The sequence below is a fragment of the Rhipicephalus sanguineus genome, chromosome 10 (genome assembly GCF_013339695.2).
Source record: "Rhipicephalus sanguineus isolate Rsan-2018 chromosome 10, BIME_Rsan_1.4, whole genome shotgun sequence".
Lineage (NCBI taxonomy): Eukaryota > Metazoa > Arthropoda > Arachnida > Ixodida > Ixodidae > Rhipicephalus > Rhipicephalus sanguineus.
The window spans coordinates 143,006,568-143,029,768 of record NC_051185.1 but is presented as its reverse complement, the minus strand read 5'-3'; the positions used below and the strand labels follow the sequence as shown (position 1 = coordinate 143,029,768).

At 44.1% G+C, this 23,201-nt stretch overlaps 2 protein-coding genes across 2 annotated transcripts; both read right to left on the bottom strand.

The window, feature by feature from the left end:
* Positions 1 to 5,602: 5,602 nt before the first annotated feature.
* Positions 5,603 to 13,819, bottom strand: LOC119372525 (zinc finger protein 513). Its single transcript, XM_037643005.2, has 3 exons — positions 13,386 to 13,819; positions 12,556 to 12,599; positions 5,603 to 7,420 (listed from the first exon to the last, which is right to left on the bottom strand). Exons 1-3 carry the CDS (start codon positions 13,607 to 13,609, stop codon positions 7,071 to 7,073), a joined length of 618 nt encoding a protein of 205 aa, XP_037498933.1. The 5' UTR covers positions 13,610 to 13,819; the 3' UTR covers positions 5,603 to 7,070.
* A 2,784-nt stretch (positions 13,820 to 16,603) lies between these two features.
* On the bottom strand, positions 16,604 to 22,914 carry LOC125760317 (zinc finger protein 513-like). The gene is made up of 3 exons (XM_049420208.1): positions 22,908 to 22,914; positions 22,195 to 22,419; positions 16,604 to 16,968 (listed from the first exon to the last, which is right to left on the bottom strand). Exons 1-3 carry the CDS (start codon positions 22,912 to 22,914, stop codon positions 16,604 to 16,606), a joined length of 597 nt encoding a protein of 198 aa, XP_049276165.1.
* Positions 22,915 to 23,201: the final 287 nt, after the last annotated feature.

The following is a 23,201-nucleotide window of genomic DNA, read 5'->3' as shown; positions in this document are numbered from 1 at the left end:
GATTTCAATGATTCTGGAGATCAGTCACAGATATATGCTTCTCGAAACCTGGCGTCAAAGCCCTTCAGAAATATGAAGTATAGGGAAGGCCTTCTTCTAAATGGCAAAGTCAACTGACGTTTTGTTCAACCTCCCGCCCGTTCTAACCTTCTTCCCTGTCCCGGCTCTTGCGGGAGACTAAATTTCATGACTGTGAGCGGCCAGCTGAGGTGAGCTTGATACCCCTGCTTTAGAGAAAGTAAGTTTCACCGAAAGAGCGAAGCAATGAATGCGATAGCAATAAATTGGAAGTAAGGCTGACAGCTAACTTCTTTAGCTTGAGACCTGGGTAACTCAAGAAAACGCCGGCGCAGGAAACGCGACCGCTGCAGCGAACGAAAAGGTCGCGACCTTCGTGTCTATCGCTGCAATGCGAACTGCACAGCACACACACACACACACACACACACACAGGCATGAGTAGTCGGCTGATTCTTGTCAAGATAAGGAGCACGCGACCACATCCGGGCAAGAAAGTTTTCAGTAGCATCGATAGTTGGATGAATTTGGTAAGGGTTCATGTGGCTACCCATCACAGCCTTGGTGAAATAGTCGAGCATCCGCCGCTACTGTGGAAGGGGCAGAGAATTGCTGCGCCGGGTACCTACCGATCAAATAGGTACAAGCGCACTTCCGACGTGGTGCCTCGGCAGAACGAAGTACATAATCGCTTTGGAGGGCACCTATCCTGCGAGATATTTGCGGCGTGGGACCGCGAGACCTAAAAGTAAGGTCAACCTTTTTTGTTTTCGTTGCGCCGTTTCATAATCATTAAAGTTTTCAGTTTGTACCGGCGAGCGACGCGTTTTTTTTTATCGTGGATGGTTTCAGTAGTAGTGATTAATTGTATTGATGACGTTTCACGTCACCGGGCTCTTGTTACATAATGTCCCACTGGTAGCGCATAGTGTCCTACATTTACCTTAAAGGGGCCCTGCAACACTTTTCCAGCATGGTCAGAAAACACTGCCGATCGGTAGTCGAGGCTCCCGAGAACATGCGAGCTAAAATATTATAGCGCAGCCCGCGGCCTGGGATTTACAATTAATTCTCAAAGTCAGCTAAAAATCGCTTCTTCTTCTTTCGACAAATGATGCTATTGACTCAAAATCACTGAGTCGCTGAAACAAGTTCCACGCCATACGCTGATTTGAACATGGCGCGCTCGGTAGTTACTGCGGCCGCCGCGGGAGGCCGTCACTTGCCTGCGCGCGGAGCGCGCGTATTGGCCTCGAGGGCTACCACAGGAGAGACCGGCGCTGCTGTCGCTATGACGTGGTAAACGCCATCACGTGACTCTCCTTTGCCGCCGAAAGCCTTGCCAACGCTGCTCGCTGCATCTCATGCCCGAGATGATGATGATTTCCTTGATGCATGGCTCACACCCACTCTGGCGGATTGGCCAAGAAACGATTAATTTTAGGTAGAAGTGACCACATATGATTTCTATGACTAATGAGTTATAGAGTAGTTAGAAAAAATGCATAATGCTCATTTAAAATTCCGAATTAAAACCGCCCTGATTCAATTAAGAATTTTTGTACAGCGAAACAGACATCCCGGTGACAGTGACCTAATGAGGAGGCTCCCAAGGATAGAATATTAGAAGTAATGAAATCCAATCTAGTTCGATTAAACGCTGCTTTGGGAATGTTTTTCCTTAGTAAATTGAAACGGTTACATGATGCCCGAGGTTGAAGCTTTGTTTTTTTCTTCAGCATGTTCTATTGCTCTGTGCCGCAGTGCCGAACGTATTCGACCGAGCCCAGTGTGAGTTTACACGCATATCCCAAAACCAAGAAGGAGCGAGATGCGTGGTTCCAGCGGGACTTCCTTGATAAGAGTTTCGGCCATAGTTGCAGTGCATGCAACAGATTGTGGTTCTCAAACAATCTAGTCACGATATCTTCCATCAAGAAGGACCACGGTCGCGCCAATGCCATCGCCGTGCTGCAGCGCGAGTTCGCTTCGCCCCACTCATCATCATTCACCATGTGGATATGCTGCGATTTTTTTTTTCGTAATGCATTCTTGTTAAAACTTCCTCGGCGCAGTGCTATTTTGATCAGAAATAGCACATCCCGAAAATCTTTAATAACGCGCATGCTACTGCAACACAGTACGTATATAGATCTAGGGCTCGCATGAAATCGATTCCCTCAATGCGTGAGAGAATAAGCCAATTTTTTTTCTATGACCATTTCTCACCCTCTAAACAGTATTGTAAGGGTATGCTCGGCGCTTGCAGCATTAGCAACATTCTTTTTTGAAAAAATAAAACACGCTTAATAACTGCCTTAAACCAAGTTTATCAACAGAGTTCCACGCTTCAGTTTTGCGCAGTGGCAAATGATCATGCGACAATCGCCTTCAAGGCATACAGTAAACAGTTATTATTTTAATAAGTCTTCGATTTCGCTCTCGTGTGTGACACGCTTATAACTCGAAATGCATGCACAATCTGTTCAACAGATCGAGATATAAACAGCCGATAATAATAATATCTGGGGTTTAACGTCCCAAAACCACCATATGATTATGAGAGACGCCGTAGTGGAGGGCTCCGGAAATTTCGACCACCTGGGGTTCTTTAACGTGCACCTAAATCTAAGTACACGGGCCTCAAACATTTTCGCCTCCATCGAAAATGCAGCCGCCGCGGCCGGGATTCGATCCCGCGACCTTCGGGTCAGCAGTCGAGCGCCATAACCACTAGACCACCGTGGCGGGGATAAACAGCCGAGCAAATAGAAAGGTATGTAGTATGTAGTTGTCAATATCGCTGAACATAGCGAACCGAAAAGGTGAAGTATCCTGTTGCATGAGAGCTTTTCCAGCAAAGTTTGTGTAGTTCACTGCAGAAAGGAGTGTTCTTCGAGGGGGGCGAATTCATTCCGCGGCCAACTATGCAGCCACGTACAACGACGCTCTTTGACGCTAATGTTTCCCACACGGAATACAAAAATATACGAAATTCCCGGAGTAGCTCACCAGCAACGTTCGGTTACTGGTGAGGTACTCTCTGGCATCTGCATGACTCGTTTAAAAAAGCGACGAAGTACTCCTAGGGACCGTGGTACTGCTAAATGTCCGGCCGCGCTCTGCATTCAACGCGCCTGCACCCAAAGCGCTTGGAAGGGACATGGCGGCGAGAGGTCACGTGATGCGAGTAAGCCAATCGCGTCGGCGGCGGAAAACAAATGCGATACTCTGAAATTTTTCTAGTGATTCTATCGCGCGGTAGGGACTGGTAGGGAGCCTTCATGTGCGCGCCTCCGTGCCTGACACGGAGGCGCGCACATGAAGGCTCCCTAGCGCCCGGTCGCACTGAAAGTACGCCGCGTATTTGAAAAAAAAAAAAAAAATGTGCTCAAGGTCACGAGGCGCGCGCGACGTACCTCCTTCCCCCATGCCACCCCTTCCAGCTTAGCTTCCAGCGCTTTCGTCAGGACGAGGAGAGAAAGCAATTACAGCGTGCGACAAATTAGAGCTGTGCACGGGCCGTATTTCCGAGCCCGAGCCCGGCCCGGGCCCGCTGACTTTGTCGAAGGCCCGCCCGAGCCCGACGGCAAAGGGCTGCGAGCCTGCCCGGCCCGGCCCGACGTACGAAAACACAATCCCGGGCCCGGCCCGGCCCGGCCCGGCTTTTTGAAGGTTCGTTGCGAAAACAAAACATTGTTTTCCGGTAATTTGGCATTTTATTGAGCATATCAAATATCATCAAACGACACACGACGAACAGCCTCTATTACACAGATTACAAAATACAAGTAGACGGCCTCATGCCAGCAACAATGGAGTTCGCTCGCCAAAGCCGTCACGTGTATGGGGTATGCCCATGCAAGCGTCAGCTTGCACGAAGGCGATCTGCGTCGGGTCGCTCGTCGCTGTCGCGTACAATTTCACTCATATGGGATTTGGCCTTAAATCTAACGCGAACAGTCGCGTGACGCCGTCACTAGCTCAGGTGGTGTTACTTCTCTGTTTGTCGGAGCGCAACACAGGCAGTGCTTTACCTGCTCCCCTTTTGTTTAAAGTAGTGAATGGAAAGGAAAAACGGTAAAGGGCGGTCGCGGAAAAGGCGCTGTATGCGTGCTGGAAAACAATTCCCGCTCATTCTCTATATTTCGGGCTTGAGTCGGGCTTTGCGCCGGGCCCGAGCCCGGCCCGATAAAACTCTAAGTAGCCCGAGCCCGGCCCGGGCCCGATGTGAAAACACGTCGGCCCGCCCGAGCCCGGCCCGCGGGCCGGGTCGGGCTCTGGCTTTCGGGCTACCCGGAGCCCGTGCACACCTCTACGACAAATATTTGCAACTCCGCTCGTACTGCACGGATTCTAAAAGCTTTTGCGGTGGTGAGGAAATAAGCTCCTTCACTGAAGCCATTCCATGTCAACCTGGAAAAGTGTTGCAGGCCCCCTTTATTTCCTCGAATAGTGAAACAAGGCTGCGCTTAATATTGATGTTTTAGCCATTCTCAAGTATTGACCTATCACTCTAGCACAATTTGTTTGCCTTTAGTGCCCGTTTAAGTGGCTGTGTTAGCGCTACCGTCCGCGAGACACTCGCAAAGCAGTCCACAAACCCCCGTGACCTTCTCCACGATGACGTCACAGATCGCCTAAATTTGTGACGTCATCGTGGCGTCACACGATTAGAAGAAAAAGATGGCTTCGACCTTCCAGCCGTCTTAGGCAAATACACCACACCACATGCTTGTATGACAGTCTCTCGTGCCTTATGTAGTTTTGCTTAAGTCTTAGTTTAACACACCCTTACATGTCACTGCCCTACGTGTACTCTTTATGTCCCAGGTTGTGTACTGTTGAAATAAGAGTATGTTGGCCGCCACACTACAACGGCAATAACAGCATGGCTGGTCTCATTGGTACGTTAGTGGGACTGAAAAAAAAAATGAAAAAAGTGTTTCAGCATGAATGCACTTTTTTTCATTTATTATGATGGTGCGTACATGATGTAATGACTCGTGTAAATATAATTACCAGTGTAGTGAACGCGACGTAAGAGTATATAGATTAGAGAATATGCTTAAAGCAATGCAAGGTTGTCTTTATTAAGACAAAAAGAAAATATTTTTGCATATACACAGTCACTCATGTACCAACACTGCCACCTCAGATCCAACAAAATCCTAGACAGAATACATTCTGAAGTCAATTCATTGTAACCCTGTCAGATATGATTCTGGAAATGCACTGCTTGATCTGACTACACAGGCATGTGCCTATACAAATAGTGTCCATTCCTCTAGTTCCTTCAGACAAAAAGCACATATCTTCCTTCCCTAAGCAAACACAGATTCAGGTACACAACACATCACATTCCCTCCCCCCGCCCTTCACTTTTCGTCCTCAGTTGTATCATCTGGTGGAACAGGAAACATACAAATCATTCTTTTTCTTTTCAATTCATTCTTTTTCATCGCTGATAAGCAGCAGTGATTTTCTCAAAAAAACAAGTAGCAACAAAATTATAACAAGTGTTACATAGCATGTTGCAAGTATATAGCTTCAGACTATGTTAAGCCATTTCAGCTTACAGATCCTGGCTTACGAAAGAAAACTACGAGAGCTGTTGTCCATAGGGAAGGGAACAGGGTCTGAAGACAATATGTACAAGATCAGGCACATTTGAAATGTAACCTGATTTAGGAGTGCTGTTCTGAGGCAATCATCTCTGGCAATACTTTCACTTTTTCAAGGTTTCACAAGATTAGTGCGGGGCGAGTTGATGTCTGCGAGTAATAACTATGGCATGCTTTGATATACAAGTTCGCACTGTGCCAGAACAATGTGGCCTGTAGACAGCCGAAAGAGTCCGGCACTAGGCTCGTCAAATCTTGCAGAGGTGATTGGATCGAAAATGGCCACTCAAGTAAGTACTTGAACACATAGCTGGGCATCTGTATTTCTTGTCGTAAATCGCACATTGAGAAAATGAGAAAACATATAGCAAAGCAAGCAATGGGTGTATCAACAGTATTCACCTCTACAGACATAACTCTGTGCGTTGATTCTGCATTCAAACAGATGACTTCTTGACGAGTTCTGAAATGCATGACTACAAAAGTACTGTACTTTTTGACAATATTATATATTCAGAGAGGCAATTCAATATATTCAGAGAGGCAAAAAACAAGGACTACCACATGTACAAAGCAAAAGAGCATTTCATGTGTGCAATCAAGGCAAGGAAGCTTTACAAATTCGTGATGGACAGAGAAAAATTGGAACACTTGATATCGATGCATAGCGTAAAAAAAAAGCACATACACAGTGTCGTGAATCTGAAGTTGATCACTGACAGCTTGCAAAACAGTGCTCGCCATACAAAGCATGCACACGACAGCACTGACAGCCTACCTTGTGAACATCGACAAATGATAGTGCCCAAAATGAGCCTTTGTCATACAATGGTCTTTTTACATGGCCCAACCATAGTAGCTGTCTATTCACACTCGAGCACTGATATATAACAGCAATGTACAAAGTTGCCTGGTAATGACTTCTTAATCAAACTTCTACATTAGGCCATTTTCAAGCTCAGCATGCAATTCCACAAGTAAGCGCTGATATTTAGCAGTAATTTATTGATAAGCCCAGCAATGAGTTGTCCTAGACCAAACTACTTCCATGTTATGCTCATATATATCTCATAAGACCATAAAAAAAAACAAAAAAACAACCGCATTCTCTTGAATGAATGTGGTTAGGTGGTATAGTTGGTAAAGGCTTATTATCCTTTTTAGAGAAGGCAAAACACTGACATGACAGAGAGCCGATGACAAATCAGGGTGCTTCTTGCCATCCAATCGTTACTTGCCTTCGCTAGCTGCGTTTCTGGGAAAAAACACCCCTAACAGTTTCTCATTGATGGTCCTTTGTTGTCTTCTACAATGCGCTCTGAAGAATGGCGACAGTAGATCACACATTTGTTTGCTTACACCTGCACGATACGCGAGTGCCACACAAGGTATGCACGTACGGACCCTAAATTTCATCTTCGGGGTCTCCTAAGAGTGATGGGTGCGAAGGTGGCGCTTACAGTTGGCTGCCTGCGTGAATGCAGCAGAACACTTGGTGCACTTGAAGGGCTTCTCCCCACTGTGCGTCCGCATGTGGTCTTTCATGTGAGTCGCGTAGCCCGTGGTGTACGAGCACAGGCCGCACACTAGCGGATCTTTCCTCATGAAACCTTTCTTTTCCCGACTTGTGGCGCCCGCGTTGTTGGAATGCCCAAAGACTTGATGAAACTTGCGTGGCCTGATCCCCTCGGTCTTCTCTTCATCCTCAGAATTTTCCCTCACCGACCACCACTGAAGAAATGACCGGCCTTTACCTCGAGCACTTCGTCCTGTTGGAACTACAAAGGAGACAAAGTACACGTGTTAGAGTGCCTAAATACCTGTGCCAACTTACAGAACAGAGAACATATTGGTGTGCACGCTTCTTTTAATTTTTTCAATTTTCATGTACTCGACCCGTTACATGTGTTTTAGACTGTTCTGATAAGCTTGAGTGCGCAGCATGAACAGTCGAGTTCTGGAAATAATGCAGCCACCATCGATAAGGCTGGATACCGCTGATCAGATTACCGACAACAGACATCTGTGCTCAACCATCACAACCATGTGACGATATGCATACCAATTATTAGGGTACCATTTTTATTCAAGCAAAATTTCAGACAGCCTTTATGCTAACTGCTGGCTTTCTTTTCGTTTGTTTGCATCATTTCATATATGGCTTCTCTTGCACAAGCAATCTTGGGATGGTTAACAGACCAAATTATGCACGTCTTAATGTCAGTGTTGTCAAAAGAGTGATAAAGTGCAGAGACAAAACCCGGTTTTGTTTTTTTTCAGCAACTCAAAGTTTGAACGAACCAAGTGAATAGAACAACAGCTCACACTTCACAAGCATGAAAGTGCAAAAAATCTTGTAAAAACCACACTTTATGCATAACACGGTATGAACTTCCTATAGATTACAAAGCCTATTGAATGAATCGGACGAAGTGTGCGTACAAAAGATACTTAACTGAAAAAGTGCATTACCACTGCAATGCACAGTAGACACTTTTGGAATTGAAAATTGCCAAGCTGACGATCTAATAAAGTAGAATATCACACAGCAAAAATAGCCTTTAATTGGTTGCTTTTGTTTTCAGACAATGTAAAAATCTTGTCATATTTTGCAGCTCTCTATAAATAGGACCTGGCTTTTTGAATGAGTGGAAAATTCAGATACATGGGCCTCTCGCATTTCGCCTTCATGAAAATGCAACCGCTGCGACTGTAATTGAACCCGCATCTTTCAGGCAAGCATCTGAGCCCTGTAACCGCTATGCCACTACGGTGACCCCGGCCCTCAGTGCCCAAGAAAACACACAGTTCATTGGAGGCTATATTCAAAGCGGCTCTCTTTATCTCAAACTTCATTTTACTTGAACAATTTTTAGCAGCACCATGATATCAACGCACATGAGTTCACAGTATGTTGTGATTTGTGCATGTATGTTTTGTTTCATTTGGGCTGTATGCAGTCCACTAATTTTCTTCAGACTCATTCAAATGGAAACCAGTTACTTCTATCACTGTGCTTAAAGACTATGCTACATCTAGCCAATAAAATACTAAAATGAAAGCAACAGGATTAAGTTCAAAACATGGCAGCCTTCCAACAAACCATATGTATCATCCCTCTGGAAGCCAACCCCCAGTGCTAAATAAAAAACGTGACCCTGGTCACACAAATCCTTGGCTCCGCTGTCTCCAAATGAGTAATACATGCCCGCTAAAACATTCAGCTTAAAGTTTTATAAACAACAACTAAACAAAGAGGCAGCATAAAATGTAACACTAGCAAACGCTACAAAAAGCAAGAAAAAGGTGACAGAAAATCTTCGGCCATCACAAGTCTCCACAAAGACCTCTAAACAGACTAGAATGTGCAGTTGCAATACTGACCGAGCGAGGCGCAGATGTAGTCAAACACACTTAAAGCAACATTTTCAAGTGCCAAAAAGGTTCCATTGTTATAAGTGATAATTGTTACAACATATTAATGAGCACTAACAGACAATAATGCCAAGGCATTATTGTCTGTTATTGCTAAGGCATTAGTGGCATTATTGTCTGTTAGTGCTCATTAATATTGTGTATAACAAAGAAAAACGGGCCCTTAAAAATTTCCACTTCTTTCCTTAATTGTTACAACAGGCTTGTATGAAGAAACAGAGGGTAGGGGTGGGGAGGAAGGGCTGGCAGAGCTTCTGTTACTACACAACAAATTTTTTTACTCCCAGCCCCAATTTTGAGAAAGCATAAACAATTGTGACCCCAGCATTGCCTTTTGAAGCAGCCAGCACAGGAATTGCACGTTCAGTGACGTGGCAGCCGACGGCAGGCAAACATTGAAAGCAGGCATGGAATACTGAGGTGCTGGATGCTGTTGTGGTCATTCATTCCACCTGACTTACGGCCCATAGAGCCTCATTAACATAACATTGTCCCAGCAATGAAAGCGGCAAAAGATATTTGCAGCATCTCCCGGAGCAGTATATTTACAACTTTGAAGCAGGTTTTGAGCAGTAATTATCCATGTCTGGAGCACAAGATGTGCCTTTCGGAACAGCTCTATGATGCCCTACATGAGTGCAATAAAGGCAGATAAAGAATGCACGTTCTTTGACTTTAAAGAGTGCTACAATGTTGTGCACTTGTGGTGTTTTAGCTGAACATGACCAAAAACTTTTCTAATAGTAACAGACAAGTTAACGTGAACAGTACCACCTTCACCTTAACTGCAGTTGTCAGTCATTTCTCATCGTCTTCCGCAACGTCAGACACCCTATCCACAAAATCAATAAACGTTTCCTTGATAAATTTTCAGACATCATGGAATATTCAAACAATATCAACACCTGACAAACATACGGTGAAGTTTTTTTCAACGTAAAGCTGTCTGCAATGTCTTACATTCATAGCGACATTCACATTGAGTAGGTGGTAATTTTAACACAGAGGAACATATGAAGCTAATTTATTGGTCAATGCATGTTCGCCATTGTCTCTTATATCATGCAATTATATTTCTGAAGACTATAAATAATTCACTACATTTCCATCCTGCATCTGTGAGAACCATAACGCTTGAGAGTCACAAACAAGCTTTGCGTTCAAGTTTATTTTTATAAGAACAGTTGAACCCCTCAATAACGAAATCGCCGGGGAAACGAGTTTTGTTCGTTATCGTGAGAATTTTGTTGTCGTGAAAATAGAAAAATACGCACACCAATTGCACCAATTACTTCGCCCAACTAAATTTAGTTGAAGTTGCTTATCTGGCTATGTTTCACATTGCCTTGAAGGAGCTTGACGGCTCGAGCCTCACAGTTTAATAAGCTTTGCATACTAGCTTCGTCGTCGTCGTCATCGTGGGTGCCGAGGAAAGAGCGAATGATTTCGAAAGCATCACGAACTTTACGCGAGCTTACTTGCCTTTCTTATGTTTTGTTGCTTTCCTCACTCTCATATTCTTTGTGCACACCGTGGATGATAGTATCGTCACTGAACTCTTCATGCACAATCTGGTCGGCGTCAGCACACAAAAAGTCGTGCAGTTCAACAGCGTCTTGTTGAACTTGTGGTTGTCATCCTCATCCGTATCATTGTTATCATCATCCTCCGACCGAATGTAAGCAGCAATGGTTGCACCGATGCTTGTCGACGGAAACGTATGTGCCCGACTTGACGAATGAGCGGTGCTGCAATTTTCAAACTTCTGTGTTCCCAACTAGCCATGGGTTGAAAAAAATGTTGCGGATTACTACCTGAAACTTTTGTTATTGTGGAAGTGCTTTTTAAAGTCTCTTCGCTGTCGAGAGGGGGCAAATGCATTGAACTCTATGGACGTTTGCCGGGCATGCCAGATTTCTCTATTGTCGCGAGAATTTCGTTCTTGAGGGCCTTCGTTATTCAGGTGTTCAACTGTAAATACAAAACATCTACAAGCAGGCGCATCTTACGTAGATATGCATGAGACATATGCATCTTATGTGCATCTTTATGATTCGGACTCACTGCCACCAGGATATAAAGGTGACAGACATAACTTGATAGCGAAAACAATCGGGCGCATTTCACAATGCATCATTAAACTCGTGAGCTTCGCTAAACAAACTGTATGGTTTACTTATTCCGATGACACACTTGTGTCCTTTCCCAAGTGCACCATGAAAAGAGTGTCACTTCAAGACACTGTTTAGAACAGAACATGGTATGGTACTCGTGGAATTAAAAATGAAATTCCTTGGTTTTATTAGTTTACGTAAGAAGCATGCTGTCGTGGGAGACTTTATCACGTGGGGTTATTTCATGTCCTGCCTGAATTTAACTGCACCTGTATTGGTCAATTTCGCCCCCGTCAAAAAGCAGTCACCCCTGTGGAAACTTTCAAACCGTGGTCAGAACTACAGAGTTCTGTTTTTCCGGAGCTCAGTTTATACTTGCTACCAAACACACACACACACGCGCACACACCCTGTAAATGACAATGTCTAAACCTCCGACTCTCGTTGTTGTTGGGGTTTCACGTCCCCAAACCACAATATGACTATGAGGGACGCCGTAGTGGAGGGCTCCAGAAATTGACCATCTGGTGTTCTTTAACGCGCACCTAAATCTAGGTACACAGGCTTCGAGCATTTTGCCTCCATCAAAATGCGGCCGCCGTGGCCGGGATTGAATCCCGTGAACTGCGCGTCAGCAGTTGAGCACCATGACCACTAGACCACTGTGGCAGGTAACCTTTGACTCTAAGGTCAAACACTAAGGGACACACAGCTATGCTAGAGTATTTGGCTATGCCTTTGTGGTTGCCACTGAAAGCGCACATTTTTGCTAAATTTAGCCACTTGAATTGAATTCTGTGTTTTGGCACAGCTTTAAAGTTTGGAGCAAGACAGATCAGTTGGCACAGCACTTCCATCACTGTCATCAATCAGAGAAAGTGTGGCTATGGTTGTCATGGATAGGTCAAAGCTACTGCCACTGTTGCTTGAAAGTTGAGTTTTGATTGGAAACAGCATGATCATAATGCGAAAGGGTGTGCTTCTTGGTACTCTGCTACTAGTATTTTGAATTTGTAAGGTGAACTTTTGCTTGCTTCGCAAATTTTCAGATTCTTTTTGCATTACCCTTGGCAAAAAAATAAGGAATGCACAGTGATGTAGGACACGGCAGGCGCAATATGGTTGCGGGGCCCATTCGAATCTTTTTGCATACACTGTAAAAGCAGCAGTGTTAACAGAAAATGAATGCTGTGCATCACCAAAACAAAGAATTCTACTTTCTGGAACATTTTCGTACCACATCACCTAGATAACACTTGCAGAATGCCTGTTTACATGTGCAATGTGACTATACCGATCGATTACAAGATGTTGCTCCCTAGTGAGATCAACATTCCAAGACAAAAAGCATGCAAACCACTGACCTCCAAGCACATGCTTTCTCGACTGATCGCTGCGCTCCGAGTACCTTGCAAAAAGACAGTGGGAACCACAATTACTGGCTTAGCCAACACACAAATGACAAAAATTTCAAGAGATTTGAATATCTGGGCTTCTACCTTATGACAAAAAAAAAAAAAAAAAAAAACATTAAGCACACCACTGCCAGTCAAGCAAAGACACATTGTTGTGCAACAAACCTTCAATCTGAACATTAGTGCTACAATGGCTGTAAACTCATTCATAACACAAGTTGAAGGAAAAACATTCAATGTAAACCAACAAAAGTATGCGCTGAAAAGCTACTTTGCATAATGATACAATAAACTAAATGAGATATGCTGTCTTTGAAGGAATGCTGAAGATGTTTGCCTGGTTGAAAGCCTGAAATGCTACTTCAGGTTTCATATGAAAGGCATGATAAACAGTGTGCCGATTGCAAGATCTCCACAGCACCTGATGCAATCCAAATAAGTTCACTTAATGTGTGTCATCATCATAACTTATGCCTGACTACGCTCACTGCACGGCAAAAGTCTCCCTTATTTCTCCAATTAAGCCAAAGATGTGCTAGCTCAGGGCAACCTGATCATCTACCTTCCCAACTTTCTTTCCGTACGAATGGGGTTCTACCTTTATATCTCTGTAGTGCAATTACTAAGCAATTATATGCACGTCTACTGCCAAACAAAATGCTCCCATCGAATACTCCTTGAAATAAGTACTCCTTGAAAGTGTCCAAGTGGGGCTCTCGCTTCTTCGTCATTTCGCAAAACTTACTGCAAGTTGCAGAACAGTTCCTCAAGGGACAAACCTCGCTTTCCGAACGGAGGCACGTGCTAGGGCAAGCTGCCGAGGCTTCCGGGGCTCGTGAGTGCGCAAGTGGCGCTGAAGGTGCGCCCTCTGCGTGAATGAGTTTGGGCACTTGGTGCACTTGAAGGGCTTCTCTCCGCTGTGCACTCGCATGTGGTCCTTGAAGTGGGTCGAGTAGCGCGTCGTGTAAGGGCAGAGGTTGCAGCGCAGCGGTTCCTTGCGCATCCCATTTTTGAGCACTATGACGCCGCTCTCGTCAACGCCTTGCAGGAAAGCGTGCCTGTTCGGTGTTGGCTCCTCAAACTCTTCTACTTCGACTTCTTCCTCCTCTTCATCGTCAGAACTGCTCAATGATATCGAATCTGTGGGAGAAAGAGAGATGCCAGTATTGTTAGCCCCGTCAAGTTTGAGAATGCAAATAGTACGAAAACATTGCTATTTAAAGAGGCCAACTAAGAGCTCCCATTCCTTCTTGCTGCTTTTTTAAGTGCAATGAAGAGTGCATAATCCACGATCACCAACAGTTACATGGAATATGTCATGAAAAGCTGTTTACGTTTTCGCGCTTTAGTAAATGCCTCATCGTAAACACTTCAATTTTATTAAAGTTTCACAGTACAGTGCAGGGGCACACAGTATCATTATTTCCCTTGTCTTTCCTTTCAACCACATTACATGCAATGGTCAATAGACGTCGCTTTAAAGGTCGTTCAACCTCGATGTTAGAAAGACAGCCTGCAGCATGCAGAAGAGAAAAGGAGTACAGAAGATCACAGCACTCGAACAGAGTGAAAATGTGACAATGGTAGAATGTCAGTGCACGAAACGGTTACTACAGACAGCATTCATCCTTCACTCAAGATTTCCTGCTCAAAGGCATGCTTTCCTATGAAACTGTCCCTCACATCCATACCTTCCTTTTCTCTATTAAAAACTCTGTACACGTTCTATGCATTTTCTTTAGATGAAATCACCTTTTGCGAGTTTTGAGAGTTTTCAGTTTCTTTTTTTGCTGAGCAACATGAAATTTATGCTAAAGTTCAGCAACTCCTGACAGGAAAGCAGCATGCCCACATCACTGAAGAATACTGAAGCAAGAGCAAGCATTTCACTTTGCAACATGTGAGCCAAGACGAAGAATTTTTTGGGCTTCCCATTTCACACAATCAAGCTACGATAAAAAAAGTATATTATGCCGTACAATACAACTATGAGTCAGGCTGTTGTGAAGAATGTCCTTTTAATTTACTACCTAAGGCTCTTTAACAGGCACAAAAGCTTATTTACAAGGGTGTTCTTTCATTTTAACCCAACCCCACTGAAATGTGACTGCCGTTACTGGAAGTCGGAGGCGGCACCCTCGATCTTAGCAGTGAGAGACTTGCTTGCTAAGCTACCACAATGGCTCTTGAAACCAACATATCATGGTTTTTGGACGTTAAACCTCCAAAATTATTATTATTGAAACTGATAAGCCTTGAACCAATGTCATAAGGCAATGGTTCAAGGAAGTAAGTCAACTTTTGCAGACGATATCGTTCCGCAAGAGCCTCAGCCGTCTTCTGCCTTCTACCATAATGTAGCCGAAAGCTTTCTGACACGGTCCCCACCTTGAAAGCTTTCCTGTTTACTTATCTTTTCTGACTGCGTGATGCACAGAACATGTGTTCTCTCAAATTTCCCACTCTTTTTCCCAACAAACATCGGCACAACACACTGCAGACACCATTGCCAAAGATTGATCAGTGCAGCAAATCAGGTTTCTATGACACAGCATTGCGAGGAGGATCCATTAAGAAATGTTGTAAATGAATCAAGCCTCAACTGCAGCATCAATGGTCACAGCAAAACTGATGCCTAATATCACTCGTGTGTTCATCTGCTACTTTTATTAGCATCAAGCCCGTAGCCAGGAAATTTTTTTCAGGGGGGGCCCACTTGCTGAAAACCTTGACTATTTTGAGAAAAACACCTATTTTCATTATTTTTGGTAAAAACACCTGCTTCAAAATTGGGGGGGGGGTGCCCCCCCCCCCCCCCCCTGTTTACAGGCCTGCTTAGCATAGATACATACTGTTTTCTTGAATATTTTTGCTTTCGCAGAGGCACTGAGCTACATCTTGTAGAATATGTCAATTCCATTTAAGTGGGTTAAATAAAATAGAGTTTGAGGCAGAGGAAAACGGCTTGCATGAAAAGCTCAAATTCAGATAAAATCCTGAAAGCACTGCACGAAAATTTTTAGTCAGGTAGTGTGTGTGTAAATTATCTCACGTTTCATTTTCTCAAGTGGACCATGAATCAACATTAATCCAATTTCGGATTCTTTAGTAATTTCAGATCTAGATACGTGCATTTTTTAAAACCAGCATGAATTGAGGAAATTTGATTCACAGCACAATAAATCAATGTGTTGCTTCTTCATAATGGCGTTTAACGCCACATAGCTCTCTGCAAAAAATTTCACAGGGTCGACCACCGTGCTTGGTGGCAACATTACAACATGTAACCACAAGAATATTGTGCTGTGCACAGCTATTAAAAAAAAAAGACAAAAAGACACCAAACATCAGCAAGCTAAGATTTCTTGCTGCAGTCAAAACCAAGAGCAGCAAGCCAGTTGCGAGCAGTGCAGAAAGAGAACACAAGAGAGTCACACATATTTTTTGCAAAGCTGGTACACCGCCACCAAACTAATTCATGGATCAGCTGACCCACTGCTCTTCAAATATTAGCACTCTGGCATGACAACAACAGGACAAAACAACACATAAAATGAAGTTGACCAAACAAATGCCGGTATCTCAAATGCGGTCAACACAAGAACAAAATGTGTACCACTGTGCTCTACGTCACACTCATTCTCAAGGATGACCAAAAGACTAGGCAGTGTAACTTGCATTAATATGGCAACTACAGAGCCTCTGTGTGTCAGTTTTATGCCCTCGCATCCTGTTGATTCAAGCTAGAGCAGTGCTATCAAGTGACTTGCCAAATATTCAGTTTCAGATTCTTTTGCGCCTTGTGGGACCCACAAAAAGTAACGCCCATGTACATTACATGCATGCCTTCGTCATCCTGCCTGAAAAAAGAGCTCCAGATCATTTGCGTGCTGTTCAGAGAACCTTCACAAATGCTCTTCTTTCCCACACATCAGCACAAAACGCGGGTGGCACGTGCTCACAAACAACCACGAGAAGCGAGAGCACACAGGCATGATCAAGTCCGCGGGGTTTTCTGGCGCGAGTGGCTCAGTATGTGGCGCCGGCAGTTCGTGGCCTGCGTGAATGCGGCGGGGCACTTGGTGCATTTGAAGGGCTTCTCCCCGCTGTGCACTCGCATGTGGTCCCTCATGTGGGTCTTGTGGCGAGTGGTGTAAGGGCAGAGGTCGCAGAGAAACAAACTCCTTCGCGTCTTCTTTTCCCAAGTGGCAGGACCGCCTTCCACGGAAGGGCTTCCAAACACTTGTTGAAACTTGCGCGGCCGGGCCCCTTCGACCTCCACATCCCCTTCGTAACTCTCCCTAGCAGTCCACATCCGGAGAGACGACCTGCTCTTGGGCCGAATGCCATGTCCAGTTGCAACTGCGGTGAGAGAGAATGCCAGTGTTATACTGGAAGGGCCAAGCTTTTGGGCAGACTAAGTAGACTCGTGAGCGGCGACTTTTTTGCATGTCAGCACCATATGACGAAGCCAAGTTGCAAAAACAAGCGCATGCCCACAAAGCGCGCTCAGCTGGGCCCATCATCTGCTAGGCTGTTCCTTCTTATGGATGTCACCCCATATTAGCACACTGCAGACAAACAGGCAGTGCGAGTAGGCGAATGAAAATGAATGTTGCAGCAAGCAATCAAGGAAATAAAATTTAGAGATATGCCACATGCCCCCATTGATGTGATAAGCAGAATATGGTTAATCTGAAACACACTGATATAGAATGATGTCCTTAAGTAAGAACAGCCAAGCAGAAAATGGGCTCAGCTGCACGTGCTTTGTGGGCATGTGCTTACCCTTGCCCATTTTGCAACTTGGCTAAGTCATATGGCGCTGACACACAGAAAGGTCACCACTTGCGCAAGGCCAGTTAAAAGATTTGGCAGACTCTACGTTGCTGAAAGTCACTGGAGTTATTCTAACGTCAAATAAAAGAAGTCTGTGTGCTACTGGCACTGCCTCCTATAACATGCCTGCAATGTCAGGAACAAACATGCTGCCCTTCCTTCTGCTGCTTATTGCCCATTCTTTTCTCCTTCTGTGCCTGCAGTGCATCGCACCTGCTGGAGGCAGCTGCAAGACGCGATGGCTAGCGCTCTCCCACAGTGCCCAGCCGCAACATGGAGTAGCATGCTTTTCATAGGAAAGAGAGCAATGTTCCAGGTACATAGTCAGAGGAGGCACTGCTAGTGGTCAGCTCATATTCAAGACAAAGAATTTTTTCTTAGTTTATGCAATTGCATACAATGTGGCTCCCGTGTTTGCTCAATTTAACTTAAGTTTAATTCATTCTCATGATTAGTCATAAGACCATCACTAAGCCACAAGACCTGACCAGAAAGCATGACAAGGCCTAATAACGGACTTGGCACACAGAACGATGTACCAGCACTTTTTGTAAAAAAAAAAAAGACCCCCTATAGCAATCCCATCAATGAAGTCATGGTCGGCATGTGATATAATAGGGAAATAAAGTATCAGGAGGCAACTCGTGTAGCAAAGACGGTGCTTAGATACACAAATGTCAGTATCCTAAATAGAAACTACAATAACATGACTAAATCAAACTGCATGAACTAAGGAAACCCGAGCTACAAGCACATATCAACCTACAGTTGGCACATTACAAACACTTAAGTAGGCAGATGTATTGCCATCTTCCTGGGCAGCTGCCAGCTTAAATTCTACTCCAACTGAGCCAGAGGCACAATGAAGACAGTGTTAAGGAGAAAGGACAAAAAATTGCAGGATACTTTGTTGTCTAGCAAGCAGATGCCACAGGTGAGTCCTAAGAGCAGTGGACAGAGGCAGAGTCAAGTGAGCATGGTTAACAAAAAACTTGCAATAGTATTGTGAAGGCCCGCAGACGTGGCCGGTGTGTGAAGAACCAAGGCCTGATTCACAAAGTCAGCTTGGGCATTGTCGAAACACAGACAAGCAAATGCGTTCTATTGATGTATCTGTTTTGCGAGTGAGAAGATTGACTGAGCAGCGACCTTCAATGAGAAGGAAAGATAGGATGAAGGTGCTGCATAGGATAGAGGGGAAACGTGTGTTTAGAAAAGTGATGCATGCACATTAAGTTATGTCATCTGTAATGACGCAGGAAATACACAGTAGTGCTACAGCATTTGTATCAGAAACAATGTCAGCTGCTGAACCCCTCCATAAGTATGTTCATGAAACATGCATTTTGGAGCCTTAGACACTACGTTACATGGCTCTGCTTGCTGAAATGAAAATGAACATGCTCATTGTTGCTAAAGAAGCAAGCTGGCACACACATGTGGACTACATTTCCTGCCTGCAGGAAATGTGCCTGCAGATAAACAATGTAAACAATAGTTTAAGTGTAGCCGTATAGATTGGTTAACATAGGAATGTCAGGGATAAAACAGTGTCAAGAGGCTGGACAGAGAACAAGACAAAATAACACAAGCTGCAACTTTCAATTCAAAATACAATGTAGCAATACAAGCGTGAATGAATGCTCCACAGACAGCGTGGGTCACAACTGTTTTCTCGAATTAAAACACCGGCCAACAACAAAAACAGCAAGAATTTTAAAAAGACAAAACACTCCACCATGAGAGAAATAACATTGGTACCTTCATTCAAAGTCACATAACAAAAGAGCCAGGCTACTCAGTGAAAGTTACACATATACATCACTAAATTAAAGCATGTTACTAGGCTTACCAAAAGAGTAATGCCGCTCAGTTGCACTTCTTGAAGAGCACTCACTCAAGATAAAACAAGGTTGCACAAAGTTAGGCCTCCCTCTCAAGATGCACAATTTCTTGTACTATTCTCAGTTTCACAGCTTTATGCAATATCAAATCGAGTACAGAAGTGCCTTCCTGTACAAGCTCAAGCACAGCATATGTAGCGATGTTCTCAGATTAATGGATCGCACTTTTTTCTGAAAAATAACTCCACACACCATATCCATGATTGGACCCGAAAGATTGAAATCCTTCAGCCTTCAGCATCAGGCACATATCGTAAGGGCAATTTGGAAGAGCCTATCGCTCGTACAGTCGAGTTATTTCGTAACAAATTCAAAGACAACACAAAGAAACCTTCATAATAGCCAGTATTCATTACGTGTGCATATTTAAGATTTCCTTCATCCCACACAATACATACATGGCAAAAACGCATCGCTCGTGCATATCTGGTGGAACAGTTTATGTTATGCTTATGAGGAGCAGTAATTCCATGATATGTTGTGGCAAAGAGTACACAGTGGCCAGACACACAAAATGAAAGCACCACGAAAGAATACAAAGACATAATTTAATAGCTAATTTAAAGGTGGACTGAGTGAAATAAATCAGGTCAACATAAAACACTAGCTGCACTGAACTAGAAACAGAAACATTCGACTCGTACATTGTTCAGAAATTTAAAAATATTTGAAAATGCCTTGTCATTACAAGACTTGCATTTCCGTCAAATGCCGCAATGAAGCGACCGCAACCGATAAATTTCAGTTCAACTACATTGTCTTTTTAACAAAAACAATAACAGCTCTAATCTTCTATCAGTACAGACCTGGCTATCTTGCATGGGCACACGAAACAAACATCCAGCACCACACTAGTTGTGTACCAAGAATATTTTACTCGTACCAATTTTTTTCCATTAGGAACAACATAAATTATGTTGTAGCTTCTATCATTTTGGTGTTCAGCCTCTAGATAACAAGTAATTTGTGCAGCTACCAATGTTATGCTAGCCTACTCATCAAGGTTACTACTTCGATTTGAAGGTTACACTAACTAAATTACGAATCACTGGCAGCAAAATGAAGTGCTGGTTGAAAGCCATGCTCAAGACTATCCAGCTCAGCGATAAAATTATCTTTCAAGAAGCTCTTGTAAGAGCTACACAATGAAATATTTTACATTACAAGTGGTGCCTTTTCATTCCTGTGGCTGAGTTTGTCTCACTTCAACTGGCTGCCAAACACACTATGCATTTAGACTAAAATGGTTGCGCCTTCACCGAAGAGAGTTGCGAGCCTGACAAGCGAGTTTCTGGATGAACACACTTTTTGCTGCAGCTCACCGGAACCCATGTGCTGTGTGAATTACATTAGTTACCACAAGGAGTCGATTAAGATTGTCAACTTTAGTCTTAAGAATGGAGACTTGCCACTAGATGTCAATGTGGGTGCATGCCTGTCAGACAATGCCATGCCGGCCAATTACCAGTGGACATACTGTGAATTGGTACAGTTATAATTCTTGTTTCTTTATGTACAGTCCACATGCAACTGCATCTGTGAAGAAACATTTCATTTCGGCATTAAACCAATTCCTATGAACAAGGAATCAACTAACTTTTTTCCAAAGGCAATGGAAACTGCTTGGCAAAGCCTTAAGGTTGAGAAACAGTGCATTGGGTGAAACAACTGAAGGCTGCATACTGGGTTGAAAGCAATGCCATAGTAGAAGGCTTCAGATTATAAACAGACTTCTAGGACAAGCATCTGAAGCACATTATACGACAGTTTTTACACTTTTTTCTGCATAACAAAGACAAAGTGGCCGGAAACAGAACCCTCAACACTGACTTTGCTTAGCAGCTCGATGACAAAGCCATTAATGCAGGTAAGTTTGTGCAAGGTTTTCCTTTTCATTGCTTTTTCTGTTTTGGAAATTTACAGCAGACTGCACAGTCTACAAGGGTGAAGGTCATTCTCCAATGCATCAGTAAAAGCCTTAATGTTTAACCTCAGGTTGAGATGGCACAAGGAATGTCTTTCCTGCATGCAAAAAAAATTACATTCGCACAGAAATGACGCAGCAGCAGTTCTGCCCCAAAGAACGAATGTTCAGTGGGTTTAGAATCATTGATGTATTTCTTACGAAGAAATCACTGAACTATTTCTTACGAAGAGGTAAGCAGAGGGAAACAATTAATGCCGCGTGTGACAAAATGCCACTGGACCCGTTTACGTACAGATGGGTCCACTTTTAATGGGAACACTTGCATGGAGGGCATGTCCAGATATGACTGTCTTGCAAAAGCATAGGGGCTTAGATTCCCATGACTACTGGTGGTTGACGGTTCAGACTTTTTGACAAACCAATGCGGTGCAAAAACATTGTTTTCACATCCGCTTGCACTTAGGGGGTCCAGGAATATGAAAGGCGCTCATTTGAGTGTTCTCTTTAATAGTGGACCGTACTGTACGCCTGCACCTGTAGCAATTATTGTATGAACACAATAATGGCTACACACTATCACATGTAGTTTTTCTTTTTGAATTTTCTCAACCTGAGCTGCAACTCTGTGTCTGCCTGTTACCTTTATCTTATCTTAATGTGCAGTTTGCTGCAATGCAATCATGTGAGCTCAACCAGCTATCATGTTGATGAATATTTCACCCTCCTACCGGAGGCACAGACCGACACAACACATCAACGAGGCCTCCTGCAACAGAGGTTGATCATGTGGTCCCAACAGCTCCTCCTCGTGGCAAGCGTGGCCAAACAGTTTATGCACTTGAAGGGTTTTTCACCATTGTGAGTTTGCATGTGATCCACGAAGCGAGTCAAAACGCATCTTGCAAGGACAGAGGTCACAGTTGAGCGGTGGCCTCTGCATCCCAGCCACGCATACCCGGTAGCCGCTTTCTTGGCCGCCTTTGAAGAAACGCTGCTTGCGCGGTCCGACATCACCCGCCTCCTCAGGAAGATCTGCTGGCTGTGACTTCATGAGTGGAGCACCTTTGGCAGTATTGCTCAATGCTGCTTCATCTGAGGAAGACAAATACCAGTGCTGCAGTGAAGAAGCCACGTTAAGCCAATCTATAAGGCAAACATGACAATTGCAAAAACGATTAGCCATTTGAAAGGACTGGCTTCTCAGTATGCTATACTCGGTTACAACCTAAGAAAGAATGCCAGGCCTACGCAAAACATGCAGGCACAGTCGTAGCGAAAGCTGGAAGAGCGGCCTTTCTAGAGCCCATTGTAAATTCTCGTCGGCAACTACTACAAGTACACTTGCAGGGCACTCACTACGCCATAAATCACAATTTTCACGAAGGAGGAAAGCACCCACTAGGGCATTCTTCATTCTGCCGAGAAGTGAGGTACCTGCTGTACATCTGCAAAGCATTATGTGCACTTTGTTATGCTGCGGCTGATGATGACGAAGAATTATGGCTGAGCCCTTTGTTATGGGTGGGAAGTTTTAAACCACTTACTCGTTATGCAATTCGCATGGTGTGATGCCTGGTTGTTATTTTACTCTTCTACAACGCTATATTAAATCTGTTAACGTGATTCCTTACTTGACATGACGCCTGTATAGGGGCTTTTTGGGAAGGAGTTTCAAGGACCAGTGTGGCTCTGTGGTAGAATACTCGCCTACACGCAGAGGGCCTGGGTTCAAATCCCGCTCGATCCTAGATAATTTTTTGTCATTTCGCGCGATAGCGGTTACAGACACCGGTGGTGCTGGCGGCGGCATACAACTATGGCACCAAAATTGGCTGTTGTTGCGTTCTCATAACAGCTTTCACCATAAATATGAGCTCTGCCCAAAGAATCACAGCACCCCTGCCCTTCACCTGTGACAGAGAGTC